Source organism: Numida meleagris, chromosome 17, assembly GCF_002078875.1.
Source record: "Numida meleagris isolate 19003 breed g44 Domestic line chromosome 17, NumMel1.0, whole genome shotgun sequence".
In the NCBI taxonomy this organism is placed as follows: Eukaryota; Metazoa; Chordata; class Aves; order Galliformes; family Numididae; genus Numida; species Numida meleagris.
The window spans coordinates 5,406,678-5,427,023 of NC_034425.1; the positions used below are offsets into that span (position 1 = coordinate 5,406,678).

The following is a 20,346-nucleotide window of genomic DNA, read 5'->3' on the forward strand; positions in this document are numbered from 1 at the left end:
TCACCGCTGGGTTAATGTCTAATCCGGTCAGTCCTGCGCTCCTGAAATGCCAGAATTAATGGAGCGAGCACCTCCCGGCTACCACCCACCCCAGCGAGGTGGGGGCTGAACCCGTTTGGTGGGAGCAGGGCAGTGGGGGCCGGATCCCCCCAGTGTGATGCAGGGGTCATGTGTGTGACCCCCCGGTGTGATGCAGAGTGCGAGGTGCATTGCCCTGGATGTGTACCTCTGCCCATGGGGGTCAGACCCACATCACAAGGTCATCCTGGGCTCATTTATGGGCAGTGGGGGCAAAGGTGGGTGGGCACCCATCCCACTGCAGTGCTGGGCTCAGTCCGGTGGGCACAGGGCAGTGGGCTGCTCTCCATACCCTGCTTGGGGCAGCCAAGCCCCCAGCACTGGGGCAGCTCCACGAGTGCTGATTTATGGGGAATTACAGTGGAAAGGCCGCTCTGTTTGGGGGGGGATTACACTAAGGACCTTATGGGAGAATTAGGATGGAAAGTGGGGCAGGCAGGGCTGCTGCTCCAGACCTGGCTGCTCCCACAGGGCATAGGGTGCCAGCTCCCTGCTGCTGCCTGTGCCAGCTCCGCTGGGCGTCCTGTCCCTGCCCTCTGGTGGCAGCTGGGGACAGGCAGGCTGGCATGGCCCCGGCTGCTTGCTCAGCGTAGCAGCAGTGTGGTGGTGTGAGTGGGAGCGTGGCTCTGAGCTGGGTGCATGCCACACAGCAGGGACAGCAGCGCCCTAAGGGCACCAGGCTGGGCAGAGGAACTCAGACAAAGCCAGACCCAGGCAGCGTTACAGATGGAACATCAGAGTTTATACAGGAGAGCGCAATGCCGTCACATTGCCTCCTCCCTGGGGCTGCAGAGCTCATGTGGGCCCAGCCCTGGAGGCAGCTTTGCTGCGTTGTTGGAGCTGGAGAGCAGCTGTGAGCTCCTGCCACCCCCAGCACCGCAGCTGTGTGGATGTGGGCACAGCGGGGCAGCATCCCTTGGGCAGGGTCCCACCGGGTGCTGGGTGAGCACCGGGACCCCTGGGTGGTGGCAGCCCCCTGCTGAGCGCGCCGTGCCCAGCAGCTGCAGCGGGCTCAGGGTTGGGGGCACGAAGCGGGCGCCGCTGGGGCAGGGGCCGTGCTGTGTGTGGGCACGGAGCACCTCGCTCACGGCGCGGCGGAACGTCTCGCTGACAAAGCAATAGAGGAAGAAGTTGAGGGTGGTGTTGAGCATGGCCACCATGTTGGCGATGTCCAGGGCCAGGTGCACGCGCCAGTCCCGCTTGACCGAGGCCACGTAGAGGTGGCACATCATGACAGCGGTGCGGGGCGCCCAGAGCACCATGAAGACAGTGGTGACGGCCAGGAGGAGGGCTGTGGTCTTGCCCCGGTGCGGCCGGCGGCTCCCGGAGCGCCCGCGCTGCTTCAGTTTGCGGATGATGACGGAGTTGGTGGCCAGGAAGATGCTGCAGGGCAGGAAGTAGATGGTGACGCAGTGCACCCATTTGAGCACCCTGTCCAGTGCAGTGGGCGGGTCGGCGTCATGCCACGCGTCCAGCCACCAGTAGAAGGGGATGCCGGTGGCCAGAGCCACAGCGAAGACAGCGGCGATGATCCTGCGGGTGCGGCGGGGGTAGGAGACGGTGCGGTACCGCAGCGGGTGGCACAGGGCAACGTAGCGGTCCACGGTGAGCAAGACGGTGACCCAGATGGAGGCGTGGTTGGCTGTGAACTCCAACACGTTGACGATGTGGATGAAGGTGCGGGGCACCGCCCGCGCCAGGATGGCTGTCTGCAGGATGAAGCCCACGAAGATGATGAAGACCTGGGTGAGGATGTCGGAGGTGGTGAGGGCCAGCAGGTACCAATACGATGACTTCTTGGTCCTCGTGGCCAGGCGGGACAGGGCCACGGCGGTCAGGACGTTCACTGCAGGGAGGGGAGCAGTGCCGGGTGAGCGGGCAGACTCCAGGCTCACAGCCCCCTGGTGCCACGCTCAGCCCCACAGCCCCTGGTGGGGTGCAGGGGGGGCTGGGGCACTATAAATATCGCAGTGCCGTGGGGATTTGCAGAGCTGATTAATCTCTACCATGTGTCAGCCCCAGCAATGCAAATACCATCTGTCCCCGCTGCAGTGGCACCCACCAATGGGGCTGGGGTTACAGCGAGGTGAGTGGCACTGTGGGGGACACAGGGACCCCCACACCCCAAAATCTACGGAGTCGGGCAGGGAGCTGCAGCTCTGCCCCCTCAATCCTGGCAGCCCCCAGCCCCTCACCTGGCAGCCCCAGGCCCAGCAGGACGCTGTAGTACACGACGGGGAAGATGCCAACCATGCAGGGCGACCGCTCCGGCTCCGGCCATGTCACCGCCGTGCTGTTGGGCACCGGGACCATCGCCCTCCACCATGCGTTGGCTGCAGGGGGACACGGGGAGCATCAGGGGGATGAGGGCACCGCCGGCGGGGGCATGACATGGGGACAGCGGGGTGGCTCAGCTCGCCCCACTCCTGATGGCACATTTCGGAGCTGTAGGACGTGGCTCTCTCGGGGACACCAGGGTGGCCCCGCTGCCGGAGATGCTCGTTGTTTATCCCCCCGGTCCCTTTTTATCGACTCGAAGAAAGCTGGCTTAAAACAAGATGTCCTTGGGCGGCTGCCGCGGGGGTGGGGACCTGGATGGTGCCCGGGGTGCGGGGCCAGGAGCCGGGACATGGCGGTGCCAGGGTGCAGCCCCGCACAGCCCCGTGCGGGATGCGGCCCCGCGCCCGACCCCATTCACAAACCCCCGCCCCGCGCCCCGCGCTCCTATTGGCCCAAGTGCGCCAGGCTGCGGCCAATCAGAGAGGCGTCCTCCGAGAGTGGGGGAACGCCACACCCGAGCGCTGCGTTGTGATTGGTTGGAATCGTCCCAAATTAGCATCTCCCGCGGGGAACTGGGTCCTAGTGCCGCGGCGGCCGCGGGGGTCCTGAGACCGGAGGGGCCGTGTCCTAGCCCGACCCCTCATGCCGGCCCCATTCCGTCCCCCCGTGGCCCCTACGCCTCCCTGGCTCAGCTCAGCCCCCACTGCTGCCCCCACCCCTGTACGTGCTCCTCTGCCCCCCGCCCGGGTGGGGTCCAGGCCCTCATCGCCCCCCAGCAGCCGAGCTCGGCCAAGCCCCGACGGCTCCGGGACCAGTGGAGCATCGCGACCCCCGCGCCAAGCTCCGCCCGAGCTCCCGCTCAGCGCCTGCCCCCAAGTCCCCCACAGTGCCTGGGATTGGACCGGGAGGGGGATAAAAGGGGGGTTCCCATGCCTCTCTCCCTGCGAGCTTGGGGGGGCTTTGGCCCCTTTTCCCAGGGGATAAAAGCACCGAGCCGAGCAGACCCCCAAGCCCCGGGGCTGTGTGGGAGAGGAGAGTGATGCTAATTATCTGAAAATTAGATCTGGCAAATCAGCGAGCCCAGCCTCTTTTGTGCCCCCCGGGAAATAGGCATCGATCGGCTGCGGCAGGATCGTGTTAACCCTTCCCTAGCCCTGAGCCCTTTGCTCTGCTGGGAGGTGCTGTGCCCGCTGGGAGGGGTCCGGTCCGGGCCCTTCGCCCCCCTCCTCTGCCCGAGGTCCCGCTCCTGTGCCCGGTGGACTCTCACCGTCAGTGCGTGCCTGTCCCCGCCGCTGGCCGCGTCCCCGCGTGTGCCCGCAGCATGGCACAGCCCCTGGGGTGCGTGGAAACGCGGGGCGGAGGGAGAGCAGCGTGGGCAGAGCCGTGGGCTGGGATGGCCCCGGGCCTCGCTGCTGCCCCCGAGCCGCGGATGGGGGCCCCTGGGGAGGCTGAGCGACGGGGACAGAGCTCGTCCCCACCCCGGCACGACAGGGACGGTGCTCTGCGTGCAGCTTGTTCCCCTGTCACCATGCAGGTGCACAGCTTTTTGCTCACCTCGAGGCTCAGGGGAGCGCGGGGGCTGACACTTTGCCGTCCCTCCTCCAGCACAGGCTCCTTCCTTACCTCCAGGACAGATGGACACAGCCTCACTCCTGAGCCAGGTCTGGGTTTGTCTGAGTGTGTGCGTGTGCGTGTGTGTGCATTCACACGTGTGTGTCTGTGCCCATGTGTGCTCTACTCCAGCCCCATCGTGTAGGGGCCATGTTACAGGGAATGCCTGCCCGTGCCTCAGTTTCCCCAGCAGCACAGGGACGTGGGAGCTGCCGGTGGGGACACTGATGTCCCCTGCTTGCCTCTGCAACCACAGAGTTTGCAGGAGCTGCCTGGCGCGGGTCTTCGATTCACGGGGCCAGCACAGCCGCTTCTGCACCCCATGGAGGTTTAGGGGCTGAACACAGCAGCGCCAGCGCTGTCCCCATGGCCCCCACATCCCTCACCCCTGCAGCCCGTGCTGCCCCGCCCTGTGCCCACCGAAGGGTGACAGCCCCCGGCCGGACACAGCGGGGGCCCCGCAGGACGGAGCCATGCTGGCGCGGTGCCGCCGGGCGCACGCTCCCGGCAAGCTGTTGTTTTGCAGCCGGGCGGTTAAATGAGGCAGCAGCGGATGCAGTGAGCCATTAACAGCCTGTGCCGCTGCGGGGGCCCCTCGGCCCACCTGGCCCCTGCCCCCCCCCCCGGTGCGGCAGGAACGCGCACCCGGACTGTTCGCCCTGTTTGCACTGTGCCTTGGGCCCCCCCACTGCGTCAGGCTGCAGAGCTGCTGGCTGGGTGCATCCAAGGGGCCGGGTGCTCTGCACCCTTGTCCCTTCCTGTCCCTGCTGCTCCCCATGAGGGGATGGGGAATGCTGGGAGCACAGCATGCATCTGATGGGCAGCTCATCTTCCATCCCAACCTCGGTGGAGCAGGGCCAGACAGGCAACCCTCCCCCTGAGCTGCAGCCACATCTGCCCACACTCAACATCTGGAGACTCCATCTAATCCCACGCTCCTTCTTCACCCCCCTGCACCAGGCTCTGCTCAGGGATGGAGCTCCTTATCCCCCACCCTTATCCTCCTCCAGGCGCTCCGGATCCGGCCCCTGTCCTCAAGTGCCCTCCTCAGCGTGAGAACACCCCTCGCTGTGGTGGTACTGTGCCAGGGCAGGGCACTCTGACGCAAAAGGGGCAGATGGGCTGAGCACCCCCTGCTCGGCCACAGCCTCCCTACCCTGGAGAGCCCCGGCCAACACCATGGCCATCCTGCCCTGCTGCACGCACTCCTGTCCTTTGTGCCTGTGCAATGCCTGTGCACACAGCATCCTTCTTGCACCGAGCTGCCAGGTGCCATGCTGCCAGCACCGGGGCTGGGAGCAAGCGTGAAATGCTCGTCAGCCTCGTTGAGTTTGCGCTTCACTTAGCAGCTTAACACCAAAGCCGCAATAACGTGGACGCCAGCACTAATCCCATCAGCTCAGACAGCTACTCGATAACTGGGAACTGGCTAATATTCCCTCGCGTGGCTCCAGCCTGAGCAGGGCACGCAACTGCCACACGCTGAAGGTCACAGCATCGCTTGGTGATGTCTCCTGGAGGGGTGGCCCAGGTGCTTCACAAACAGACTGAACTCCCATTCCCATCCCATCCTATCCCACCCCAAACCACACCCCCATCCCCATCCCCACCGCCATCCCCATCCCATCCCATTTCTGCTGCCCTGTGCCGTTGCAAAGCCCTGCACGAGCCATCGGGGTGCGCGAGGGGCCAGCGAGTGCCGGCACCGGGCACTCGTGCAGCACACGCAGTGTCTTGGCTGCAAAGGCTGGGAAAAGGGCAGGCAGTTCCTGCCGGCAGCCCGATGCCATGGTGATGGGAGGGCGAGGGCTGCTGCCGCCATGAATACCCATGAGCTGGGGGAGCGGGGAGGCTGCACGCGCTGTGCCCTGAATGCAAAAACCCCAGTGTGTTCCCGCAGCACAAAGGGCTGTGGCTGCACACGGGGCCGGCACGGTCCGATGGCACTGAGCGGCAGTGACCCCACGTCGTGCCCGGGGCTCACTGGGGCACGACGCCTTGGGATGTGGGGCTGGGGGCCGGGGTGGGATGGATCGGGGCTGGAAGCTGTTCCCTTGGTAACGGCGGGTCCCAGTTTCCACCAATCGATGTGGCGGCGCGGGCTGGGGGGGCTCGTGGCCTACATAAGCGCCCGTCGGGCACCGCGCGCCCCGTGCCGAGCCGCGCTGCCGGCAGATGCGAAGCGATGGTGAGGCTGACGGGCACCCGGCCCCCAGCTGCCCGCCGCTGGGGCTGCGCTGCCACTGCTTTCCTCCTCCTCCTCCTCACTGTGCAAGCCGGTAAGGGCGGTGGTGGTGGGGGGAGGCATGGAGGCGTCCCTGGGTCCCCCAACCCTCTGTGCCGTGGCGGTGATTTGGGGCTGAGCGCGGCTCTCCAGCAGCCGTTGTGCCATGGGGGGGATGGACGTGGCTCCTGGGTGTGCCGTGCCCCACAAGGAGGTCCCCGCTGCCCAGCGCAGGGCTCAGTGCTGTGGGCACTGTGGGGCGAGGGGCCGCGATCGCCTCCTGATCCCTGCTCAGCCCGGCTTAAGCCGACACTGGGATGGGTAATCTGAGGGATCGCCAGCCGGCCAGAAACAGATTGGAGAGATGGAGCCAAATTCATCAAGATGAGCAGGGGAGGAGGCGGGACGTGTGCCAAGCGTGCGGGAGGGTGAGGAGCAGGAGGAACGCTCCCCATGCCCGCAGAGCAGTGCTCCCTGTAACACTCTCCCTGCGCACAGGAGGTGTGGGTTCATGGCACCAGGAGGAGGCAGGGATCACACCGGGAGCGGGCACGGTGCGGTGCCATCCCAGCAGCACCCACCACAGCAGTGCCGGCACCAGTGGTACCTCAGCCTGCAGGGAGTCCCACAAACCTACCTCGTGTGCCCCCCCATGTCGGCCCACCTGGGGGGGCTGGGGTCTGGGGCAGTGCCCAGGGGACACTCTGCCCACATGGGGACAGGAGAGGGCTGGCAGCCCGGGCTGTGTGCCAGTGTGCCCGGCACAGGGCCATTTCCCAGCACGTCCCAGCTTGGTACATGGTGGTCTCAGCCCTTCTGCTGCAGAAAGGCAGCTTGTTGGCTCCCAGAGACACAGCTGTCCCCATGTCCCCTTGTCATCCCCGCTTCCCCTTGGCAGCAGCCAGCCCTTTGGCACTGTGGGGAGCAGAGGGAGGAAAGCTTCCCCAGCGCCCTGTTAGCCATGCATCACCCTGCATCCCGCCCTGTTGTGCCCGGTGCTGGGGCACAGCAGTGAGACAGTCCCACTTCCCCACAGCCCAGAAAGCTGACCTCGGCGGCGATGCCACTGTGGCCACCATCAACCACTCACTGACGCTGCTGCAGCGGCTGCAGGAGCTGCTGCAGAATGGCAACAGCAGCGACTCAGTGCTGCGGGTGCGCACGGCCGCCTCCGATGAGGCCAAGGTCTTCCACACACACCAACTGCTGCTCAGCCTCCAGAGCGAGGTCTTCGAGGCGCTCCTGCGCAACCAGAGTGTTGTCACCCTGCACGAGCCGCCTGAAACTGCCGCGCTCTTTGAGAAGTTCATCAGGTGTGTGGGGAGCCCACGGGACGGGGATGCCCCTGGGAGGGATGCAGACGAGGAGGGAGATGTTCCCATGGGGGCAGTGGGAACTCCATGGGACAGGGATACCCAGAGGGATGCTCCTTTGGGTGCTACAAGGACCCGGTGGGGTGGGAACAGCAGGGGGGATGGAGCCAGCGGGGTAGGATATCCCCTCATGGACCCTGCAGGGTGGGGATGCTGGGAGGGATGCAGCCAAGGAAGGAGGATGCTCTCTTAAGAACCAGTGGGTTGGGAACGGAGTCAGAGGACAGCAGTGTCACCACCCCACGCTCCACCCCAGGTACCTGTACTGCGGGGGGGTGTCCCTCCTGCTGCACCAAGCCATCCCCCTGCACCAGCTGGCCAGCAAGTACCGAGTGTGGGGGCTGCAGCGCGGCGTGGCCGACTACATGAGGAGCCACCTGGCCAGCGAGTCGAGCCAGGGCCACGTGGTGGGCTGGTACCACTACGCCGCGCGCATCGGGGACGCGGCGCTGCAGGAGAGCTGCCTGCAGTTCCTGGCCTGGAACCTATCGTCCGTGCTCGGCAGCGCCGAGTGGGCTTCGGTCAGCGTGGAGCTGCTGCTGCTGCTGCTGGAGCGCTCCGACCTGGTGCTGCACAGCGAGCTGGAGCTCTACACCGCTGTGGAGGGCTGGCTGGCCCGGCAGCAGCCCGAGGACGCTGTGGCCGAGCGGGTGCTCCGTGCCATCCGTTACCCCATGATCGCACCCAGCCAGCTGTTCCGGCTGCAGGCGCAGTCGGCGGTGCTGGCGCGGCACTACGGCGCGGTGCAGGATCTGCTCTTCCAGGCCTTCCAGTTCCACGCCGCGTCCCCTCTGCACTTCGCCAAGTACTTCGACGTCAACTGCAGCATGTTCCTGCCCCGCAACTACCTCGCGCCCAGCTGGGGCTCCCAGTGGGTCATCAACAACCCGGCGCGGGACGACCGCAGCACCAGCTTCCAGACCCAGCTGGGGCCCAGCAGCCACGACGCCGGCAAGCGGGTGACCTGGAACGTGCTCTTCTCGCCGCGCTGGCTGCCCGTCAGCCTGCGCCCCGTCTACTCGGACTCGGTGTCCAGCGCCATCCAACCGGTGCGCATCGAGGACGGCCGCCCGCGCCTCGTCGTCACGCCGGCCACCAGCAGCCCCGACTTCGCCGGTGTCAGCTTCCAGAAGACGGTGCTGGTGGGCGTGCGGCAGCAGGGCCGCATCTTCGTCAAGCACGCCTACAGCTTCCACCAGAGCTCGGATGAGACGGCCGACTTCCTCGCCCACGCCGACCTGCAGAAGCGCACCTCCGAGTACCTCATCGACAACGCCCTGCACCTGCACATCATCATCAAGCCCGTCTACCACTCCCTCATCAAGGTGAAGAAGTAGGGGGGCTGTGGGCGTGGGGCTCTGCCTCCTCGTCCTCTCTTTGTAGGTAGATGGGGGTCCCTCTGCTGCCCGCCCCCCCCCCCCGCTGTCCCCATCGCTGTCCCTGGGTGCCTGCGGGGAGCACCAGGAATGCATAACCATGAGGTGTGGGGACAGGGACAGCTCCTGCAGTGCCACTCCTGCACCCATGTGGCTGCAGCTTGGGGTGTGGTGGGATGGGGGTCCGGCTGCCTCCCCCAGCAGAGGACATTTGCAGACCGCAGCGCCTTGTCCTTGCCTGGGTGTCCTTCACCTCCTTCCTAATAAAAGCAGAAAATGAGTGCGAGGAGTGCAGGGCATCTTTGGGTATCCCCTGTCCCCGGGGATAGGTGGGCACAGGGATGCATTGGCTGTCACACCACTCCCAGTCTCCACGTGTCTCCTTTTAATGCTCCAGAAGGATAAAGCTCAGCTCATGTGCTGCTCTGCTGAGCCACAGCGGTGCTGAGCAGCAGCATGGTCACTGCCCAGCACAGCTGTGTGCATCCCACGGAGAGGTTGGGTCAGCTGGCCCCAGCAGGGCTGGCACCGTGGGCTGCTCAGGATGCTGGGGCGGGCAGGATGGGTGCTCAGCCCACTGCTTGGCACGGGGACGGCTGCGCTCCGGCAGGGAGCTTGGCTCAGCACCGGGGGTTCCACCTGTCCATGCTGGATCTCCTCGTGCCAATTGCCACAATGCAGCCAAGCGGTGGGTGCCAGCCCTGCCTGGAGCTGGGGAGACAGGCAGGGATGCGTCCCCTGATGCGCTCAGCGGGATGTGGTGCTGCTGCCACCTACCCCGTGGCTGGCGACCTCGAAGGACTGCAGCCGCCTCTTTCTCCTTTTGGCATCCAGCGGCTCTTCCATCCCCTCCAGCTTTTTGCATGCCCACAGCCAGACCTCTGCGGAGGGGCCGGGCTGGATGGCCCCTGGGTGGGTGGCTGTCCCCTCTAGGCTGACCCTGCTGGCAGCGTGCCTCAGCTCAGGGCCACGTGGCACGTGGGACTGACACGGAGTCCAGTGCAGTGGCACTGTCAGCATGGCACAGCCACCCACCTGGCCCTGGTGCCGTGGGCATGCTGTGCTCACCTCTGCAGCACGGGGAGCCCGGTGCTGGTGGAAGGGTTGCTTGGCAGTGGCCGGGGGGTGCCAGGGGCCACCCTGGAGCAGGCAGCAGGAGCGCAGCTCTGCGTTGTGCAGCTGCAGCTGGTGCAGGTGGCACAGCAGGGCCAGCACCTCCTGCTGCTGCGCTGAGCTGCTCCCACGCTGCACAGCCTCCTCCAGCCGCCGCGTGTGCTGCTGGCTCTGCTGCAAGCGCCGCTCCAGCTCTGCCTGTGGGCACACCCTGGGGTCACATCCCCTGCCCAGGGGTCACTGTCCCTGCTACGGGGCCACCATCCCTGCCAGGCCCCTTGCCCTCAGCGCGCATCCCAGAGTCCTGGGGTGAGCAATACTGCCAGGCTGGGACTCCTCGAGCTCAGCTCCCTGCAGATGTAGGGTTGAGCTGTGGGTGCTGCAATTAGGGCTTCCGCACCTTCTGCTCCTGGAGTCTGCCCTGCTCCTCCGCCAGCGCCACGAAGCTCTCACGTGCTGTGATCACCTTGGGTGGTTCTGGCACATCTGTGTCTGTGCCCCTCCTGCTCTCACCGGGCCCCCCTGGCTTCCTCCGCCCCTCCTTGCCCCAGCGCCACGCTCTCCTCTCCCAGCTGCAGGAGGCATTTTGAGGTTTCAGTGCCACAGCCCAGCTCCCTGGGGACCCCATCCATACCCACGTACCGGGTGAGGATGCGGAGCTGCCGGGCGGCTGCCATCCGTGTGCGCAGTGCCGTGCCCTCCAGCCACACCAGGTGCTGGCGCAGGGCTGCCTGCTCACGGCAGGCACCGAGCAGCTCATCCCGCAGCCGGATCTGGGCTGGGGATATGGGTGTCAGCACTGAGCCCTGCAGCTCTGGGTCAGCGCTGTGGGGCCGGCCGTACCCTGGGTGTAGCGGATGGTGCAGTGCTTGTCTGGCCCTGGTGCGGTGTACACCTGGTGCTTGAGGCGCTGGATGTCCCCACGCAGGTTGGCCACGATGCTGCCGTGGGGTGAGCTGCTGAGCAGATTGTGCTTCACCTGAAACGGGCACAGCGTGAGCATCCCACGGCCCTGGCGCAGCACATCCCCAGCTCAGGTGCCTGAGCACTGTGCGGCTGTGCAGCAGGAACCAGCTCTTGTGCCCTCCTCTGGCTGGGGACCAGGGCTGCTCAGGGAGGGGACAGGAGGATGCTGGCAGGGCATGGGATGGTGTCCACACTCCCGGTCTCACCGTGGGGCGGATGCTCTTGGCACGGTTGGCGTAGGCGAGCGTGCTGCGGGACTCCTCGAAGGCGGTGCTGGCGGGGCTGATGTGCGCGATCATCACCGTGTGGCTGTTACCCCCGAGCGAGTCCTGGGCCGGAAAGCACACAGCTGAGCGGGGTGGGGGGAGCAGCCCGTGCCCCCCCTCCCCGTGCCATCGCACCTTCAGCAGGCGGGTCAGCTTGCTGTCGCGGTAGTTGACGTGCGCGCTGCCCGCTGGCTTGCTCAGCGCCTTGATGCAGTTTCCCAGGGCCAGCAGCGACTTGTTGATGTGCGCTCCCTCCTTCATCCTCTGCCCGCGGTTCTGTGTCTGGGCGGTGGGGTGAAGGCAAAAGGAAAAGTGTGGTAGCAAAAAAAAAAAGGGGCCGGGGGTTTCTCAGGGGCGCGTGCCGTACCCACGCCGCCCGCTCGGAGCCCGCCAGGTCGATCAGGAGGAGCCGCCCGCTGCGCAGCCCCCGACCCCGTCCCCGCGGCCGCACGGTGACCTGCAGCACGGCGTGGGAGCGCGACGATGTGCGGTTGGTGGCCGTGGGCTCCTGTGTCCGCTGCTGATTCCCCTTCAGCAGCAGCTGTAGAACCTGGAGAGGACAGGCGGTGCTGGGTAAGGGGCTCGCTCCCCCCCACCGCCCCCCAGGCACCCCCTGCCCCACCTCCTCGGTGCTGCTGGCCGACACCTCGGTGATGCCGACCACCCGGACGGTGCCATGGGAATCCTCCCACAGCTGCAGGGAGCGCGGCGAGGGGCTCAGCAGGTCCCGAATCACCTCGTTGTAGATCTGGGTGCAGAGGGGGGAGCTGGACACGTCCCACGTGGCATGGGGACCCATAGGGGACACAGCACCGCGGCACAGTGACACCCCAGCTGTGTGCCACACGTTTGTCCCCTGCCTTCCCCAGAGAGGGAACATCCCCGCTTCCCCATGCACCTCTAGGTAGGACATGGAGACCTCATGCTCCACGTCACCCCTGCTCTCCTCGATGGTGTGGAAAAGGTCACCCAGGGCGCGGGCGCAGATGCCGGGCTCTCTGTCGGTTCCAAGCATGGTGTAGGTCTTCCCACAGCCTGGGGGAGAAGGGATGGCTCATCTGGGGCTGGGACCTCCTCTGCGGCCTCTGCCATGGGCACCCCATTGCCATGCCCCTCACCAGTGGGGCCGTAGGCAAAGACGGTGGCATTGCAGCCGGAGATGACACTCGCAATGAGGCCTTGAGTGGTGGCACGATACACGGTCTCCTGTGGAAGAGTGAACGGTCCCAGGGCACATCCCAGTGCCCCCACAGCCGTTGGGTGTTCCCCACTGTGCTCCCAGCCCCACACCCCCACGCCCTGCCCATCCCATGGACCCACCTGGGTGGCTGTGGAGTCAAAGGTTGCATCAAAGACGTAGGATTTCTCCCGGGAGCGGTTGGCACGCAGGACGTTATCAGGGTTCTGCATGGGGTCTTGCAGCACCACGACCTGTTGGCAAACACAAATGGGGCTGCCTAGGGGGCCTAGAGCACCTGTCACCCCCATGCTCTCAGGGTCACCCCCAGCCTCCCCTTTGCCGATGTCCTCTCCGTGCCGGGGCCCTTTGTGTTCCTGAATTGTCCCATTGTCCCCAGGCAGCGGCTGGGGCTCAAAGCTGCTTTGTGCCTGGTGCCAAGGGGACCTGCCCAGCCGGCTGCTCCACTGCCCACTGGCACAAAGGCACCTCTGTGAATGCAGCCCAGCAAGGTGCCCACTGCTGCACACCTTGAGCTGGTTTGCAAAGTTGTTGTGCCATAGGGACGCTGTTTGTCCCCCTGCACCATCCCCAGACCCCTGCTTGTGGGTGATGCCAGGGCAGAGGGGGCCCAATGCTGCCCCTATCGCAGCTGCCAGCATCCCTGGTGTCTCCCACTGCAATACAGAGTTTGATCTTTGTGGCAAAGCAAACCTCACAGCTGCCCTATTCCCCCTCCTCGCACAGCCTCCATGCCTCCCCTGTCACCTGAGTTGGGGAGGGGGAGAGGCAGCACTGGGGTCCCAAAGCCCTGCAGGAAGGGGATCTCCCGACCCAGTACCATTGCAGACTCCCATCCTGCTGCTTTATTATTGTAGGGTCTGCGCAGGGGCTGTAAGGCTGCAGGTGCCCCCCAGCCTGCTTTGTGAGCACATCACACATGTGTGCATCACATGCAGCACCAGGTGCACCCAGGCATGTCCAGAGCACACTGAGGGGCCCACCCTGCCCTGGGTACCTGACCCCCCTGTCCCCTGCCTTGGGTCCCCATCCCATAGCTGTACCTGCTTGTCCAGGCAGTGGGCGATGGGCCTGGCCCTCCTCTGCAGCTCAGCCACGCTCATGGGTCGGATGCGAAGAGCCACCTGCAAGACATGGGCGGTGAGCGTGGGGCAGAGAGGACAGGGGTGAAGGGACAGCAGAACGGGGACCTGCATGCTGGCCATCACCAGTCTCTGTCTGGCACTGGGCTGGCACAGCAGGCAGCCGACGCAGCCCCCGGGACCCCCCCATGCTGCAATTAGAGGTTCATTTTCCTGGGAAGAAAGCGAACACCACTGAGATCAGCCTTAAAGGGGCAGCTGGGCAGTGAGCCCTCCTGCTGGCACCGGCCCCTCGCTGCCTTGAGGACAGGTGGCATGGGGGGAGCATGGAGCAGAGCCCCACGCTGTGTCCTGCTCAGGCTCCTGAAAACACCTTCCCACTATTGATATAATTAGTGCTGGCACTTAATGAGGCGCTTGGACAAACTGCAAGGCTAGTGCTGGGCTCCTTCTGTGCACTGGGGAAGGACTCAGCACAGCAGCACCAGCACCTGATGGCTGCACCTGAGCTTGGGTTGCACTGACCAGTCTTGCTTGGAGCCTGCAGCAGGACTGTGGTGCCTCGCTGCATCCTCCTGGCACAGGTAGCAAATTGCTACTGCTTTTCTGGGGCCCTGCTGACCCCAAAGCTGGCTGTGCTGTGTCAGCAGCAGCGTTCTGCTTGGGGCTGGGGGGGCAACAGACCTTGTGCCCCCCAACCCAATGGCAGCAGGTGTCCTGGATAGCAGGTGACACTCACCGGCTTCACAGTGGGGCTGGGGAGGGGTCCTGCTGCTGGGCTCACCCCCAGCCTCGCTGCACAGATGCTGTCCCCCCAGCAGCCCCATCCCCCTGCCACCAGCTGTGCCATGGGGTGAACACAACAGGCAGCTCATTAATAATTGACCGGTGGATAAGCCGGCAGTTGGGCTGCTCTGCGATAACAGCAGGGCTGTGTTTACCCAGCACCGATAACCCCGGCCCCGGCTCCGCAGGCGAGGATGGGGGGGAGTAACAGGGTGGGCGAGGGGGGCTTCACCCACACCAGGATCCCAGGATGCGTCACAGGGCACCAGCTGCTCCTGCACCATGCTTGGTGGTTGGCTTTGCACCGTGGCCCGGTCCCAAGAGGGAGATGGAAGGGAGAAAAGACGTGACCTTCCCACTCTCTGCTCAACCCCGCCGTGACAAAACAGGAAGCGTGGTGTGGGAAGCTCCTGTTTATTCACACTACAGAAAAATCAGGAGGGCAAAGGGCCAGGGAGCATCTGTGAACGGCTTCATGGTTTCTGTGCGATCTGCTGGTCCTCTCTGCTACGGTTCCTGCAGAGAGAGCAGACGCAGCTTCAGGGGCTGCCCCATGGAGGCAGAGACCCCAGGAGCCCAGCTTGGGGCTGGGATGCCCTGCGGGGCCACAGCTCCATGCCACAGCCTCATCCCTGTGCCAGCCCCCGAGCAGCCACCCAAGCAGGGAGGGGGAGAGCAACGTGGGGATGGTTCGAGTTGACCTTGGCAGCGTCCTTTTCCTCGTCCTCTTCCTCATACTTGGGCAGCTCGCCCTCTTCCCCCTGAGCCACCACCTCCTCCTCCGTGTGTTCTTTAACCTGAAAGGCAGAGGTTGACCAGTGTCCCCCACAGAATTCCATCGCACCCCGCTGCATGGGACCGGGCAGCCATGCAGGGCTGGGGATGCTCCCACAGCTGCAGGTCCCAGTACCTTGCCGCCTGGCTGCTGGGCCTCTGCCCGTGCCCTCCTCTGCAGCTCCGCTTCAATGACCTCGAAGAACTCCTTCTGGGCACGGTTGAGTGCCTCTTCGGGACTCTCCTCCAGCATCTCCTCCGCCTCCACGCCCTGACCCTCTGACTTGGCGCGCTCCTTCAGCCGCATCTCCCGGTGCCGGGCTTCCAGAATCTTCTCCCGCTTGGTCTCTCGCTCGAACATCTAGGGCAGAGGAGGGCTGAGGGGAGCAGGAGACCCCGTGGGGACAGCCACGTGCTGGCAGCACTAAGGGCTTTGCTGCACAGGCGTCCAGCTGCCCGCCACCTGAAGCACACGTACCGCGTTGGCCAGGTTCTTCTCGTTCTTCTGCAGTGTGCAGAGCCCGGAGGAGATTTCCAGCAGGGTGACGACACCCAGCTTCGAGCCGCAGCCCAACACACAGCCATTGTCCTGCAAGCGCAGGCTGGAGAGAGGCTCGTCACAGACCTGGGGAGGAAGGACAGGTGGATGTCAGCGCTTACCTGGTGCCCCCTGGGGAAGCCAGGAAGGATGAGCTGGCAGACCTTCAGGCTGAGGGATGGGTCATTCTGTTTGAATAGGAAGTCCCAGATGTCCAGTGTCCCATCCATGTTGGCCGTGAAGAAGACAGACGGCCTCACTGTGCTCCAGCAGCCGTCCGTCAGGTAGGAGAGGTGGTACCTGCCCCCAGAGCCCATGCTTGCTGCCGGGCTCTCTGCCACAGATCAGGAGGGGTTTTTGCAGGGCAAACTTACGCACACTGACACCTACTTGGTCCACATAATTGACGATTCCTTCGTCTCCTCTGACCAGATCCGAGCTGTCCAGTCACCAACCGTCAGGAAGATTTTGGGGAAGAAAGGGTTCCTGGCCAGCGCGTAGATAGGGCCAAGGTGGCCGCTGTAGGTACTGGCGATTTTCTCGGGGGGTGTCTTGGCTTTGCGGTTGCAGGCGATGACGATGCCCTGCTCTGTGCCCACCATGAACTTGGTGGGCTGAGGGTGGGAGCAGGAGAGCAGCTGTCAGCGGGCTGGGGACCTCGCTGTGTAGCAGACAGCGGCTCAGCAAAGGGCTTTGCAGTGTGATAGGGGGAGGCGGCTGCAGCTGGCAATGGGCAGAATGGAGCCCTGGGACACGCCGTGATCTGGGGGTGTCAGAGGCCGAGCTGCCAGCAAGGCCCCATGCTTTGGGAGCACTTCGGCTCCTGACTGAGAAAGGTGGGTGAGAACATGCTGCATGCTGCAGCACTGTGCTCCAGGCACTGGCACTGCCCACTCCGCTTGAGTCGGTCCAGCTCATGCACCTGCCCCGTTTAGGAGATCATTTGTGTGCAGGAAGCTCACCATGGTGGGCTCAAACTCCAGCGTGCTGGCACCCAGAGCATTTTCCAGCAGCCCCTTGCGCGTGATGTCCAAGACCAGCATCTCGGTGGGCTCGGATAGCTTGCGGATGTCCCACCACAGGACCTGCAGGGGACAGATACTGCAGGGCAGGGGCTGCTCTCAGCCTTGGGTGCTGGGAAGCCAAGTGCCCAGGAGCTGGGCTGCTGCCCTGTGCTGAACCATGGGCTGTCAGTGCCTGCCAGCAGGGGCCGTGTGAGCACCTAGCCCTCGCCCTGTCCCTGCCCTTTACCTGCCCATCAGTGGAGGCTGAGAAGCACTCGGTGCCAGTTTTGGACTGCAGCCAGATTGCACCGTACACAGGGTCCCTGTGGCCGGTCTCCACGATGGACACCTCCACGGGCAGTCCCCCCTTCCTGGTGTCCCAGTAAGCTGGGAAAGAAAAGGAGCTGTCAAGATTTGTACCAGCTGCCTTGCCCAGTTCCTTAGAAACAGGCAAGGGCCCCCAGGCTGGGACCCTGCTATTGTGATCGTGCATGGGGATGCCCACTCTGAAGGGAAGCACAGTTTGTGCTTTCTACAAACACCAGGCTAGGTGGTGGGAACATTAAATAGTACTTCTTTCAGTGATCATCTCTGTGGCAGCTGCACTACAACCCCCAGAGGCATTTCATCCCCCCAGCTGCCCTCCTGTTCTGCAGAAAGGGTTAAGGGTCTTAAGCAACACCCCCAACAGCAGCTCTTATGCTTAGTGCACTCAAAACCATCCTATGTGACCTGACCCTGGCTGTGCTGCCCTCCTGTGTGCCTTAAGGGCAGTGACTAACAAAGGCAGGTTCCTGGGACACCAGCAGCTATCCATCCCTCTCTGTCTCTGACAGGCCATGGTGCAGGAGCAACCGTGGTGGCACTGAGCCGCACACACTCCCTCTTGCTTGCTTCTAATTAGGCAATTGGATGTGATGGCGTGTGCTCTGCTGGGCCGGCGCCACACGCCTGGGGAGCTGTGCAGGACGTGCTGAAATCCCCCCTCCATCACCTGCAGTGCGTGCAGGAACAGCCCCGTGATGCGTGCCCTGTCAGATCTGATTGCTGCTGCAAATGGCAAGGAAAACATCAAAATGAGAGCAATTAAATCAAAGGGCTTGTGTGGCCAAGTAAATAACAGAGCCATAAAATGAAGCTGGCAAAGAGAGGCCCTTTACCAGGCACATGAAACAACAGCACAAAAACAGTTCAATGAATTAAGTGATGGCAACTCTTCCGGGCTTTTGCCACACAAAGATACGGGGCTGTGAGTGAGGCAGGAGTATGGCACATGTACTGCTCGGTGCTCTGACCCAGCAGCACCTGGCAGGCTCTGTCTGAGCACCCCAGGTGCCTGCAATGTGCTGGGCAACAGCACAGGTTCCATGCAGCCCTGGGAGGAGCGGGTCTTCGGATGTGGGTGTGGTGTTGGAACTAAGCTCTTGCTGAATTTAAATGAAGCCAGACCTCATTATTATGGCATCACGCATAACCCATCTTCCTTACTCATCTGTCCGTTGTAGCATCCCCCCACAAGGATGTGAGAGTCTTTGGGGTTGTACTCCAGGCTCACGAGAGGGGATGACGGCTTGAGAACCAGCTCCGGCTTGTTGGGATTTTCTGCCAAGAAGGAATGAGTAAAGCGTGATGTGCCCAGAGGCACAGCACTCTGCCTCCAGAGCAGGCTCTCGCACCATGTCACAGAGACGGGAGGTGACCTGCCCTCAGCTGCCAGCCTGGGAACAGACCCCTGATATCCTTGACCCCCTTCTCGGTATTTTTCACCCCAAAACACAACAGGTCTGAGCCTGACAGAAAAGGGCAGCTCTCAGCCTGGGCTTATGCTGCCTCTTAATCAAGCACAAATGAACCAGAGAAACACAAGAACCACATAAGAGACGTGTGGTTCAGCTGCCTGTTGTGGTCGCAGGCGCTCTGGCTCATGAACTCATGTAGTGGGATTTTAGCAGTTGTTTTCCACCTGCTGACCAGCTTTCAGTTCCCATTTCTGCCCTGCTTTGCATTGATCTGCGGGCAGTGCAGAAACTCAACCCCTGCTCACCTCCTCTGGAGTGTTGTGGTGCTTTACTACATCTGTGAGATGCTTTGAAGGCACAAAGTGCTTCCGCAGCAGCACCATTACCAACCAGCAAGTTTTCTCATCCCCTTACCGAGATCCCAGATGTAGGAGTCAAAGCTCATGTCTTCTGCATTCTGCTGGAACTCCAGGCTGCAATAAGCCACTGCCAGCTTCTTGCACCTGTCGGGGTGCCAGGACAGATGCGTGGCTGTCCTCTTTGTTATGTTTGGATCCCTTTTGATAACAAGAATTCAAAAAAAGATGTTAGTTTGTTAACAGTTTTGTCACAGCCTGGGATGACAGTCTCCAAAGGAAGCGGTGGGAATCGCAATTAAAACAAGCTGCAGCCCTTGAGCATTGAGTGCAGGAAATGAGTCTCTTGGGAGCTGGGTGGGGGAAGAAGAGCTGATGATTTAATAAAGTCTTTCCAGTTACACATCTCTAAGAATCCAATTATGTTACCGGATCTGACTTCTAGAAATGACCTAACAGCCCCTGACATTTGAAAATAATCTTTGAGGCATTAACAAAAAAAAAAAAAAAGAAAAGAAAGAAGGGATCCTGCCTAGTTCATTGTTAGAAGATGCTCAGAGCTGCCTCTGCCCATGGGCTGTGGCACTTACGTTTGAAGTGCTCAGGCAGGGCGGGGAGGGGAGGAACTGAGGGGGTGAGGGGTGTAGGGCTGCAGGAGGTCTCCCCATCCATGAACAGTTCTAAAGCCGTGGCTTTCCCCCTGCTTGCTCGTTTTCAGCAGCCTGTCACGGGGCTGCAGAGCTGGAGGAGCACTGTGGACGGAGATGGGAATGACTGTGGGTTTTGTGGAAGGGACAGTGGCTCAACCTGATGACGCTGATGGTTTTGGCGGAGGGGGCCTCGTCTTCCAACTCGTCCGTCTCCTCCTCCCTGAAGTACTCCTCGTAGATGTCGATGGCGTTGTTCTGCTTGACGCAGTGCTCCATCAGCTGCAGGCAGAGCACCGTGAGGCCACGCTGTCAGCCTGGGGCAGCGGGTGGGTGCGGGGGCAAGGGATGGGCACGGCCTCACCGCCCCGAGGTGCGTGATGGTGTTGACGTAGTTCTCGTCCTTCTCCACTTTCTTGCGGAAGCGCGAGGTCTGCTCCAGCTCCTGCGGGTTGATGTCCTTGGGCCAGCCGCCCTCCACGTGGTTCACGCCGCGGCTCTCCACCTCCACCCGCTCCGTGTTGGCCTGCAGGGAGAGGCCGAGCAGTAGGCCGGAATCACGGAATCACAGAACACCCCGAGCTGGAAGGGACCCTCAGGGATCCCTGGTCCAGCTCCATGCAGCTCTATGGCCTTGCCCAGCCTCGGCCCCTCCTCGCCTGCTCACCTCGTGCTCTGACAGCTCGCTGCCGTGCTGCACGCAGGCGTCCACCGGGTTCCGCAGCACGAAGTTGTCAGCCAGGCTGGGGTCAGGCTGGATGTCCACACACACCTTGGCAGGACAGTCAGAGAAGTTGCAATGGCGGCCAAACTCGCTGCGTTTCCTCGTGTAGACGTGGACGATCTCCATGGCGGACCCGGGCCGGGGCCTGGGCCTGGCTCAGAGCGGGCAGACCGGGCCGCGTCCGCCGTTACCGGGCAACAGCGGTCTGACG

At 63.4% G+C, this 20,346-nt stretch overlaps 4 protein-coding genes across 5 annotated transcripts; 1 reads left to right on the top strand and 3 right to left on the bottom strand.

Moving 5' to 3' along the window:
- On the bottom strand, window positions 160–3,107 carry GPR142 (G protein-coupled receptor 142). Its single transcript, XM_021414938.1, has 2 exons — window positions 2,274–3,107; window positions 160–1,924 (listed from the first exon to the last, which is right to left on the bottom strand). Exons 1-2 carry the CDS (start codon window positions 2,389–2,391, stop codon window positions 843–845), a joined length of 1,200 nt encoding a protein of 399 aa, XP_021270613.1. The 5' UTR covers window positions 2,392–3,107; the 3' UTR covers window positions 160–842.
- BTBD17 (BTB domain containing 17) lies at window positions 4,748–9,223 on the top strand. 2 transcript variants are annotated; one of them, XM_021414933.1, is made up of 3 exons: window positions 4,748–6,248; window positions 7,230–7,506; window positions 7,823–9,223. In XM_021414933.1, exons 1-3 carry the CDS (start codon window positions 6,155–6,157, stop codon window positions 8,901–8,903), a joined length of 1,452 nt encoding a protein of 483 aa, XP_021270608.1. In that variant the 5' UTR covers window positions 4,748–6,154; the 3' UTR covers window positions 8,904–9,223. The 2 variants fall into 2 exon arrangements, with proteins under 2 accessions (XP_021270608.1, XP_021270607.1); XM_021414932.1 differs by lacking the exon at window positions 4,748–6,248 and having other exon boundaries at window positions 6,273–7,506.
- KIF19 (kinesin family member 19) lies at window positions 9,312–14,632 on the bottom strand. The gene is made up of 13 exons (XM_021414928.1): window positions 13,529–14,632; window positions 12,608–12,718; window positions 12,406–12,493; window positions 12,186–12,322; window positions 11,910–12,035; window positions 11,655–11,837; window positions 11,423–11,569; window positions 11,228–11,350; window positions 10,899–11,034; window positions 10,698–10,833; window positions 10,456–10,627; window positions 10,011–10,253; window positions 9,312–9,882 (listed from the first exon to the last, which is right to left on the bottom strand). The coding sequence occupies exons 1-13, from the start codon at window positions 13,688–13,690 to the stop codon at window positions 9,403–9,405; spliced, it is 2,244 nt and encodes a 747-aa protein (XP_021270603.1). The 5' UTR covers window positions 13,691–14,632; the 3' UTR covers window positions 9,312–9,402.
- On the bottom strand, window positions 14,752–20,344 carry DNAI2 (dynein axonemal intermediate chain 2). The gene is made up of 13 exons (XM_021414929.1): window positions 20,079–20,344; window positions 19,776–19,937; window positions 19,572–19,693; window positions 18,823–18,965; window positions 18,158–18,271; window positions 16,917–17,056; window positions 16,628–16,750; window positions 16,056–16,279; window positions 15,830–15,965; window positions 15,606–15,752; window positions 15,264–15,488; window positions 15,055–15,150; window positions 14,752–14,869 (listed from the first exon to the last, which is right to left on the bottom strand). The coding sequence occupies exons 1-13, from the start codon at window positions 20,259–20,261 to the stop codon at window positions 14,861–14,863; spliced, it is 1,824 nt and encodes a 607-aa protein (XP_021270604.1). The 5' UTR covers window positions 20,262–20,344; the 3' UTR covers window positions 14,752–14,860.